Raw genomic sequence first — 12,032 nt, forward strand, 5'->3', positions numbered from 1 at the left:
TATGCTGTACTCTTTACAGCAACAAAGAGAAAAGAAAAGGTGCGATAGCGCATATGTGATGTAATATATGTGTCATTATGCAAGCGCCTTGTGCATGACCATGCATGCACGCTTCCAAATTGACGCAAGTGCCTCTTTTTTTTTAAGAAAAGGAATCGGTAAAGTATAACATAAAAAAACAAATATTTAAAAAACATAGGACTGAGTGGTGGGGGAATTGGAGGTCAGTTCTGGAAGGAATGAGAGGGGAGGGGAAAAGCAGCACACAAGGAAGAGGAATACTGTGGGATCCAAAGGAGCATACAAACAAATGAGAACAACACGGAGCGTGGGAGAGAGGAAGAGAAGCACTCAGGTGAGAGAGAGCAACATGGAGCTGCTCCCATGCTATGGATTATTTGTGTGCACAAGGATTATTAGTGCACGCTACAAAATTGTGATACTTCCCTCAAGGAAGCTGGTGCGCCTCCTGCTCATAATACCGCTATTTTATGCAAGGAAGCTTGAATGGCGCCTAAAGATGTTGCACCTCTTCTATTTGAAAGAGGGCTTTCAATTCCATTAATTTGTGCATAGCTCAACCAGTTGAGGTTTGTTTTTTGGTTCTTCTAGTTCTGAATTTACACAAGGAAAAATATAGAACTAAAATACAAGGAATGGAGAGAAAGAAAAAGGATTGGTGATGTGAGGCCCTCAACAACGCAAAATTCGTAATTTTAATTACGCACAGCAGCTGAGAAGATGGAGAGCCTTCTCAGCTGCATTGCGTAATTAAAATTAGGAGTCAACAGTCAGCTGACTCCACACACTTCCGTGGTCTGGCACTGGGCAAGGCTGAGGCACACATAGTGAGATAGGTGAGTCGGACGCTGTAGAGTAGTTATTTAAAAACTATTACTACTCTCAGGCCAAATCAAATCATGACCCAAAGCTGTCACAATCGGTGCGCCGCTACCTTCCCAGCCCCACAGGCACTGCAGCCAGGGGCACACAGTTTAGCTCCCAGCTGCTTAATTTATAGTACAGAATCAACACCCAACAGTAGGTACTAAACTCGCTGACTCGAGAGCAGCACTTCCGGGCATTGATTAGGCAAGCCTCAGAGTGAGTGAGGCACTACAGCAGGTGCTGTAATTATTTCAAAAAGCGCTGGGCAGCTCATCGCTATATATCCAAGTCCTGAAAAGTCTTACTGTGTGTGTGTGTCTATTACCGACATTAGAACTTTACATAGATGTGGCAGAACTCGACTAACCGGCCCATGGCAACTTTCATTGATAACCTATCCTATCTCGCATGTGGAGGTTGGAGCAGCAAGGCACCCGGGATCTGGACTGCTGATTATCAGATAATTCTCCATCGGCAATCTGAAAAGAGTTGCCAATATGGTGCGACCGTACCTGAGCAGGACACTGAGCCCCATCATTGCTGCAGCATGGAAAGCATTTTGCTCTCAACTGGGCAGAGTGACATGGGCCTGTAAATACTCCTACTGTGTTCCCTCGATACGTGTGAGACCGTTGCTTCGCTTTTGTGGCACTGGACTCTAAATTCACAATTGTTAATTATTGCCTGCCATCTACCACAAAAACACGCTAGCCTAGAGAACGTAGAGTGGCGGCCACACGGCACAATTGCTCTTCACATACAAAGACAGTAAAATATACATCGCATTGTCAGACCTTTGCTCACTCGCCCATTCTGACTTAAGGTAACAGAGTGAAGATTCTGCTTGTCACGTTGAATAAAACCATGCTGCGGTTGCGGAACCGGGCCCGGGGCCTAAGCTAACCAGGCTTTAATTGCTTTTAATTCCGGCCCGGTCACGACACGACGCCCCTAGAAAGTCACAGTGCCTGCAAATGATCACTCACCTGTGGGCGTTTGGTGGCAGCCGGCAGACACGGCCCGGGGCCGGGGGCCGAGGCAGGCTACAAATAATTTAATTGTGGGGCCTCTCGCTCACTCTCTGGCCTCCTCTACGTCGCAGTCACGCGCACTTTCGATTGCGTGACCCCAATGCGCCTGCGCATGATAACCTCTGACCACTGACTCCAGACCCACGCCCCCACCATAAGAGTTAATGATGCGCCACGCCCACGCAGACCTGAAGGCGGATACTACGCTGCGCATGGTGCCGATGATCAGACCACCCAGTGGATTTTTAAATAAATAATATTCTGCAGTGCTGGACAAGTGCGTGCAGCACCACAAGGCAGCAGCTGCATTTTATGCAATAGTTGCAGGTATGCTTGTTTTCTGCTCGGTCACGCCAGGGTCCAAACCGGCCCCCTCTTAAAAAACCGGCCCCCTGTCGAGAAACCGGCCCCCACCCCATCCAGCCTACCGGGGAATTGCCCGGTGCCCGGAATTGCCAGTCCGGGCCTGCTTCAGGGAAGGCGCTATGAGGGCTCACGCTCTATAACAATGAATTTTTACAATGGGTGAATAGAGCGGCAGCAAGCGCAGTCAGTGGGCAGCAGGCGCAGCTTAGTGCGGTACCTTTTGCTGCAGCCATTGGTAGCTCTCCTCGCCCTCCAAATCAAGAAGTGAGGGTGCTCACTGCAGGTGCTGCCAAGATGTGTTTCTGCGTGGGTGGTATCATGAAGGCCCAGCCGCAGTACGTGGCAGCCCTACCAGCAGGCCCCCTTGAATGAAGGGATGTCATACAAGGTTATCAATACTCCCTTCACCCACCTAGGAGCTCAGCCTGCTGGGTGGGGGGAAGGGGGTCACAGCAGTGGCCTCTTTGCCACCAAAAGAAGCCTCACCTCTCCAGCCTGCTGGGCCAATGTCCAGTACCCAATAGGTCCAGCCCGTCCTAGCCCCTTTAAATGCTGCTCTACATGTCAAAATATGCATCTCTCAATAAAATTCAACAATCACAGTCACAATGGTCCCTATTATCACGCTTGTGGTTCACCAGTGCTAGTAGTGTCCATGGTAGATTATGGCAGCACACTGTACCCGTCTCAGAGCCCCTTATACAACCCCCATCATCCCACTCCAAGTACCTGCCAAGCTTGGAATTAAATAGCGCCAACCGGTGTAGGAAATCCACTAATCAAGCAATTTCGCACTCTGTTTTTGAAATTCTGTGTTTTGTTTTAATGCAGGTATACTTTTTTTTATTCCTGTGCTATTTTCTTACAACATATGGAGTATTCTGATTTTGATATAACATTCCGTCTAAACAGGCGTATGGTTTTATGGGCATTAGGCGAAACGACGCGGGCCATTTCAAACACTGCGCATCTTGCTCAGCATTAAACGCTCTTTTGCTGAAACATAATCTAGAGATAGCAAACTTTTGTATCCCGAATTGCCACCTTCAGCCTTCGACCTTTATAGGGAGAGTAACAGTAACATGGGCTACTTTCTTATTTCAGAGAGGGATAGAATGACTCCAAAGGAGTTACAGGAGGGAGTACCCTGCATCAGGGATCATAATCCAGTCACATTGCCTTAGATTCAGCCCCTGATGCAGGTACCATTGATCATGTAACCCCTGCTTCTCTGAAATTTATTTATTTATTTTTATTTATTTTAGCTGTTTTGTAGCGCGCTCATATACTACCAGAGTGTCCTGGCGCGTAAAAAGAGAAACAAGCATGTGGCCGGAGAAAAAAGTAGAGATCAGAATTTTCTTTTTTACTATTAGAATTTTAATAAGCCATTCTGAAAAGATAAGTTTTAAGTGCCTTCTTGAATGTCACAAAATTTCCAGTTAATCTCAGTGAAAGGGGGAGGGTATTCCAAGTCCTAGCCGCGGTGACAGCAAGTGATTGGCCTCCTAAGCGAACTCGCTGAAATCGGGGTACTCTTAGAAAATTACAGTCAGCTGAACGCAGAGCCCGAGTAGGGACATAGCGGGAAAATCTTTCCCTCAAATAAGAGGGGCCAAGGTCATGAACTGCTTTAAAGGCTATAGTAAGAATTTTAAAGGTTATCCTCTGCGCTACTGGCAGCCAGTGTAGTTCCTTCATGTGAGTCCGAGTACTTTCTCTATATGGCACATTGCACAGTAGACGAACAGTCGCATTTTGGATGATCTGAAGCCTTGTGATTAAAAAAGCCGGAGAGCCACACAGCAGAGAGTTGGCATAGTCGAGCCGTGATAAAATAAGGGCCCTCGCGACCGACTCTCTTGCTGAAGACGGCAGATAAGGAAAAATCTTCCTCATGGCTTTTAGGGACCCGAAGCACACCCCAGTGAGTTTTTTTATGTGTGCTTCGAATCGCAAATCCTCCCCAAACCAGACTCCCAAGTTTTTAGCAGGAATATTGACGGAGCCTGGCTGGGGAAAATCGGAAGGCCACAGAGTTTCTCTGAAGTTGGGCGGAAACTGGCCATATAGCAAGATTTCTGTTTTATCTTCATTGCACTTTAGCTGTGCTGCTGCTAACCAGTTGAACACAGCGGAGAGGCATGAACGCACAACCTCAGTGTCAGTGTTCGCATCTGGCCACGTAAACAGGAGTTGCGTGTCATCCGCATATGCTATTATTTTAGCTCCCATTTGTTCAGCTAAAAAAATAAGAGGAGTGAGATATACATTGAAAAGGAGGGGGCTCAAAGTAGAGCCCTGGGGTACTCCTGTAGTAAGGGGTTTTAATTGAGGATGAGTAAGGAGGAATCCAGACCTGCTGAGATCTATCTGAAAGAAAGGATTTCACCCATTCCAGAGCGGAACTCACTATGCCGATATCGGCCAGCCGTGCCAAGAGAAGTGTGTGTGGAACAGTGTCAATCGCAGCAGAGAGGTCCAATAAAATTAGGACCGCTCTGCCGCCACTGTCCAAACACCCTCTAATCGCCTCTGTAACCTCTACCAGCGCTGTCTCTGTGCTATAAGCTGCACGAAAGCCAGATTGGGCTGGATGTAACGCCCCTGAAGTTTCCACAAAGGCATTAAGCTGGGAAAATGCAAGCTTCTCACCAATTTTAGCCATAGCTGTCAGAAGAGAAATAGGTCTGTAGTTGCTCGGCACAGCTGGATCCGCGCCTGTTTTCTTTAGCAATGGCAAAAGCTTAGCCTGTTTCCATATTTTAGGGACAGTTGCAGTAGTAAATGATAGTCCTATTATTTGGGAGACTTCAGAAGCATCTACTTCGGCTGCTTCGGCCAGCACCCGGGCCGGGCAGACATCCCCGGGAGCACCAGATTTTAATGATTTAATTGCTGCCAGGGTATCCTCGACCGAAGGGGGGATAAGTCTCTCCATGATGATGATGGATGGAACCTTAGTTTCATTGTTATCCATCATCTCATAGCCTCCTCCAACTGTTCTCAAACTGTGTTGAATGTTAGCAATTTTCGTTAGGAAGAAGGAGGAGAGCTTTTCACACCATTCGGTAGAAGGACTCATAGATACCTGCTCAGCACAGGGAGAGAGAAAGCTCTTCACTATCGAAAAAATTTCCCGACTGTTGTTATTAGCTCTCTCAATTCTTTTAGAAAAAAACTCAATTTTTGCATGTTTAATGCTAGTATAGTAATCTCGCTGAGCTGAGCGAAACACTGCTTTAGCCTGTGGACAGTAAGCTAATCTCCATGCTCGCTGGGTTGGGCTGGTGTTGATCCCTTTCGTTTTTTAAACAAGCTGGAAGCCAGGATCATGGGGCCTTTTATGACAGGTCTGGCTTTCGAAAGTAATCACGAGGAGACATTGGAGTCTCACCTCTCCATATCTCATTCAATGAGCCAAACATGGACTGTGAGGTCTGTGGGCAAAGGGAGGGAAAACAGGTTAGTTTAACCACCCATGCTGCCAGGCGCGGGACCTTATAAAACAATTACATTTGAAACCTAGGGACCTTGTGTCTGCTCGGGAAGCTAGACGTAGATATAAGAAGACTAAAGTAATAGAAAGAAAGAGTTGCAAGTGGAAGCCTGGGAGAATTTAGGTCAAGCTGCAGAAACTAAAGAGAGCACCTTATTCTGGATTGAGGTGCATTAGCTCCCAAGGGGCAGGTCCTGAGCTGGTATCCTCTATCACCCCGGCTGCTTTCTTGGTGAATGATGGCCGACATGTGCTTGGTTCCTTGGGTCTCCAATCACCAGCTGGAGGGGTCAGTCAGCTGGTGAAGAATCAGCCTTCTTTCCCTTGTTAGACCAGCCTTCCCTTCTCTACACGAAACCCACCATTTCCCTTGTCGTGTCTTGCACTGGGCATCACAAAGTATCAGTGGAAACATGGCTCAGGTGTACTCACATGCATATTTGCTCCTATACCTAGATGTAACTCCACTTTTTTGCTTCGCATCTTTTTCGAGTGGTGATTTACACCTAGCTGTAGACTTGCATGTCTCCAACCCCTCCAAAGAAGTGGTGGAGTCTCCTAAAACATCATTAAGATTTGTAAAGTTACTGCTATTACTTTTTTACCTCTTGGTTGGGATCCTCGCCACCTGGGTGGAGCTCTTCCTCTGTGAAAGTATTGGGACCTTTTAATAATATTTACTATTAAAAATAATAATTCAAAAATATGTTCCAGTATTTATTATTAAACTGGAAATAATAAATAATAAAATAACATTTTACAGCATATTAGCAGACTTAAACTATTGAATTCACAATTATCACTTTTTAAACAATAATTTAAAAATATACTCACCACTACTAATATTTGTGCGTTTATTGGATATTTAGTAAATGTGGTTATAACTTGGTTAAAAGTAATTTATATAGTTAATTTAAGACTTTTTAAAAATAATTAAAAAAATGTCCTATATTTTTACTTCATTGTAATATTACGTAACAACAGGGTTTACCATAAGATCCTACTTTAATTCCCTGCCTCCAATGTTGCAGTGCCGTTGGTTGGTCAGGTACTGTGCAGAATTATTAGACGGCTGTGCCGGAGTACAGTTGCAAATGTTTTGATGCCTTTAGGGCTGTTGTTACTTTAGCAGCTATTTTGTGATTTTTAATTGTGTTACTGTTTGTGTGTGTGTGTTTTGTTTAAGCAACTCCTCCCAACCCCTCCTTAAATTTCACTACATTCCTCCCAGTTTATAGTAAATATTCCCCACTGTCCCACAACAAGAACTAAGATGTATTTTATGCTGGTATTTCAGCAGTGCTGAAAACTGAGAAATAAGCTGGCACATTGCTTGGGTCTGGCTGTCTGCAAGTGGGATAAATATTGGCTTTTGAGCCAGGGATTCTTCTGGACTTTGAGAAGAGACCCTCACAGCCCCATGCACAGAGAAGCACAGCGCAGATAAGCCTCACCAGGGCCCTCTTTGTGTCTTCACTCCCCAGACAAGAAAACCTAGAATTTGGGCGAAGGTCTGCTTCTGGGTCCTAAACTCGAATAATGAGGACCCTGGACTGCCCAGTGAGAGGAGAGGTGCAGGCCTCTGACCAGGAGATCAGCAAGGGGACTGAGCTGCTGGAAGGTATGAGGAACTTGCACCCCACTGTCCACAATTTGCAATCAATCTATTGTGTGACCAGAGGTGAAAGTAAATGCAGAGACAATTCCCAAAGCTACAGTGTTAAAGCCTGCACCATCCCAACCGGCTCAGCACTGTTATGGAAGACTTTTCCTTCTACACTACCAGATGACTACAAGCTAGCAGGCTTGATCTCTCTATTGGGATGCAAGACCGACATCAGGCATTACGTACAGTGTCTACTCCGGCCAACAGCAGCTCGGCCATGCTTCCGGTCACCTCCTGTAGTGTTAGCTTTCCACTGGAAACCAGATAAGTCAGGTACTCGCCTTCCACCTCGGTGCCCTGCGCCATGCGCTCCTGGATCAGTTTCATCTTCTTGTCAATGAGTTTCTTCCCTGTGTACGACACAAGAGAACAACCGGCAGCAATATCGTTAACAAGAAGAACGTTCAATCCATGAAGGACTAGAATTTGTTTCCAATTCACTGTCAAAGGATTAGAAAAAGACAGATTTGTTGGCACATTCAACCATAAACATGATCATTAATGCTCCCTCCCTGCTTTTTCTGCTCTTGTAGAGGATTGTCTTGAGCCCTCCTCCAAAATGGAGGCACAAGCAGAACTTAGTTGAGACAGCATTTCTTCTTTATATTTCTTTATGAGATGCAAACCTGTAACATATGGGCAGAAGGCGTTGTGTGAACAATCTCATGTTAAGCCCCTATTTTACTTACTCCTATAACTAGGTGTGACTCCACTCTTATGCTATTCACCAATTCTGAGGGGAAGATTTACGCATAGGTGCAGACTTACATGTTTCCAACCTTTCAAATATGAGGGAGGTGATTCTTGAAACAGAATTTACAAGTGGAACGTTACTACTAGTAGTTTTTCACCCCTTTTAAAATAAAATTGACACATTGCTGAGTTTACCACACTTTGCGGGCAAATATTAATTTAAGGCTAATGGAAACTCACAATATAATGGGGTATCATATACAATTATTCTGTATAGAAGAAAATAGAAATATACTGAGAATCAGGCGACAAAGATCACTTTAAGAAAACCTGACATTGCACAGAAAGAAACAGTTAGATATCAAATACAGGAAGTGATGGGATTATTTTTGCAAATAGATGCTATGCGTGCACACATCAGTTGCTGCCTCAGAGAGAAAATGGCTGCACACATATAAGAGAAATACTACAGCAACTTCAACAGTTCTATCAAGAACCATATACTGGTGACTTAACTAGCTCTGAAGAAGATGCAGATCAATTCATATCTCAAATACAGCTAACCTGACTCAATGAAGATCATTGAATAAGTTTAGAAATGGATATTACAATTGAGAAGGCTAATAAAGCTATTGCATCTCTTCCTATTGAAAGGCTACGGGTGAGGATCTTATGCCTTTTGAATTCTACAAGAGTTATTAGGAGAGTTGTTTTCAAAGGGCTCCTAATGAGCACCCGGGTAAACAGTCATGCAAGACCTCGTCACAACCAAGCTGGACTACAGGAACACCCGCAATACCGGGATCAGCAAATCCGTATTTCTAAAGCATGAACTACTCACCCGTACAGGTCTCAGGGCCCTGGGGCCCTCGTAGAAATTAAGTGAGCTTTTGCCCAGAGTCACATGGTGCTGAGCTGAGCTGCCGCCGGAGCCAGGGATCGAACCGTGAACCCTGTGTTCCGAAGTCAGCAGCCATGGCCGCTGCACCACACCTCTCCACAGCAAAAAACTCACCCGAAGACTGCAGACCATTCAGAACTCAGTGGCCAGAATCACTGTCAGCCTCCCACGTCACACTCACATCTCAACTGAAGGAGCTCCACTGGCCTCCTATACACAGACTAGCACAATTCAGATTTCTTACCCACACTTTCAAGGCTCTACATAACACTGGCCCAGCATAGCTCAAGAAATGCATCTGCTTCATAAACCTACCAGAAACCACCGCTCGTCCAGACTCCTTCTTGCACACATCCCATGCATTCAGAAAAAAACTGGCGACCAAGCCTTCTCGCGCATCACTCCCAAAGACTGGAACAACCTGCTGCTGCAAATAAGAGCTTTCTCCTCACTTCTTGAATTCCACAAAAAACTGAAGACTTGGCTTTCTAGTAGTCCCACTAGGTCGATCTTTAGCTAGACTCCCGCCAGCTCCGCACCAGGATACCCTCCTGGGTGATAGTGCGCTCTACAAATCTGCATAACATACCAAAACATAACATAACATATTCAAAGTCACTGTTTTTACAGGTTATTAAGACCATTGAGGCTGGTATGGAAAAATCAAGAGCTTGGTATAATATCTGTATTGCAGCATTCTTGAAACAAGCATTTACAATGCAATAGGTCTTGCAGCATTAAAGTTTGAGTTATTGGCATTGTGTATGACAATGCGTTGCATAACATTTTTAGCAAACTTTGATTTGGTGAGCAGTGAGAGTGTGTGCAAGAGTATGCTGTTGCTCACAGCTGTTATTATTCACACAGCTCTGATGATGCACCTCACGCACAGGGCTGACGCAGTTATTATTCACACAGCTCTGATGATGCACCTCATGCACACGGCTGACGCAGTTATTATTCACACAGCTCTGATGATTCACCTCAGGCACAGGCTCACAGCTGTTATTATTCACACAGCTCTGATGATGCACCTCAGGCACGGGCTCACAGCTGTTATTATTCACACAGCTCTGATGATGCACCTCACGCACGGGGCTGACGCAGTTATTATTCACACAGCTCTGAGGATGCACCTCACGCACACGGCTGACACAGTTATTATTCACACAGCTCTGATGATGCAACTCACGCACGGGGCTGACGCAGTTATTAATCACACAGCTCTGATGATGCACCTCAGGCACGGGCTCACAGCTGTTATTATTCACACAGCTCTGATGATGCACCTCACGCACGGGACTGATGCAGTTATTATTTACACAGCTCTGATGATGCACCTCACGCACGGGCTCACAGCAGTTATTATTCACACAGCTCTGATGATGCACCTCAGGCACGGGGCTGATGCAGTTATTATTCACAGAGCTCTGATGATACACCTCAGCACGGGGCTGCCGGCAGTTATTATTCACACAGCTCTGATGATGCACCTCAGGCACGGGGCTCACAGCTGTTATTTACACAGCTCTGATGATGCACCTCACGCACGGGGCTTACGCAGTTATTATTCACAAAGCTCTGATAATGCACCTTAGGCAAGGGTTCACAGCTGTTATTATTCACAGAGCTCTGATGATGCACCTCAGGCACAGGCTCACAGCTGTTATTATTCACACAGCTCTGATGATGCACCTCACGCATGGGGCTAACGCAGTTATTATTCACACAGCTCTGATGATGCACCTCATGCACACGGCTGACGCAGTTATTTACACAGCTCTGATGATTCACCTCAGGCACGGGCTCACAGCTGTTATTATTCACACAGCTCTGATGATGCACCTCACGCATGGGGCTGATGCAGTTAATATTCACACAGCTCTGATGATGCACCTCACCCACACGGCTGACGCAGTTATTATTCACACAGCTCTGATGATGCACCTCACGCACGGGGCTGACGCAGTTATTATTCACACAGCTCTGATGATGTACCTCACGCACGGGGCTGAGCAGTTATTATTCACACAGCTCTGATGATGCACCTCACGCACGGGCTCACAGCTGTTATTATTCACACAGCTCTGATGATGCACCTCAGGCACGGGCTCACAGCAGTTATTATTCACACAGCTCTGATGATGCACCTCAGGCACGGGGCTGACGCAGTTATTATTCACACAGCTCTGATGATGCACCTCAGCACGGGGCTGCCGGCAGTTATTATTCACACAGCTCCGACGATGCACCTCAGGCACGGGGCTCACAGCTGTTATTTACACAGCTCTTATGATGCACCTCAGGCACGGGGCTGACACAGTTATTATTCACACAGCTCTGACGATGCACCTCAGGCACGGGGATCACAGCTGTTATTTACACAGCTCTTAAGATGCACCTCAGGCATGGGGCTGATGCAGTTATTATTCACACAGCTCTGATGATGCACCTCACGCACGGGCTCACAGCTGTTATTATTCACAAAGCTCTGATGATGCACCTCACGCACGGGGCTGATGCAGTTATTCATACAGCTCTGATGATGCACCTTAGGCACGGGCTCACAGCTGTTATTATTCACACAGCTCTGATGATGCACCTCACGCACGGGGCTGATGCAGTCATTATTCACACAGCTCTGATGATGCACCTCAGGCACGGGCTCACAGTTGTTATTATTCACACAGCTCTGATGATGCACCTCAGGCACGGGCTCACAGCTGTTATTATTCACACAGCTCTGATGATGCACCTCACACACGGGGCTGACGCATTTATTATTCACACAGCTCTGACGATGCACTTGAGGCACGGGCTCACAGCTGTTATTATTTACACAGCTCTGATGATGCACCTCAGGCACGGGCTCACAGCTGTTATTATTTACACAGCTCTGATGATGCGCCTTACGCACGGGCTCACAGCTGTTATTATTCACACAGCTCTGATGATGCACCTCAGGCACGGGGCTCACAGCTGTTATTA

General features: G+C 46.1%; 1 protein-coding gene across 1 annotated transcript in view; it reads right to left on the minus strand.

Annotated features, from left to right (window-relative positions):
• Positions 1 to 12,032, minus strand: part of LOC147668315 (sterol 26-hydroxylase, mitochondrial-like) — a 102,742-nt gene that overhangs the window by 55,068 nt on the left and 35,642 nt on the right. The window contains exon 4 of the mRNA XM_086948607.1: positions 7,637 to 7,800. Within this exon, the coding sequence (XP_086804733.1) occupies positions 7,637 to 7,800 (164 nt within the window). The remainder of the gene's footprint in view (positions 1 to 7,636; positions 7,801 to 12,032) is intronic.

Source organism: Lissotriton vulgaris, unplaced genomic scaffold (genome assembly GCF_964263255.1).
Source record: "Lissotriton vulgaris unplaced genomic scaffold, aLisVul1.2 SCAFFOLD_3440, whole genome shotgun sequence".
Lineage (NCBI taxonomy): Eukaryota > Metazoa > Chordata > Amphibia > Caudata > Salamandridae > Lissotriton > Lissotriton vulgaris.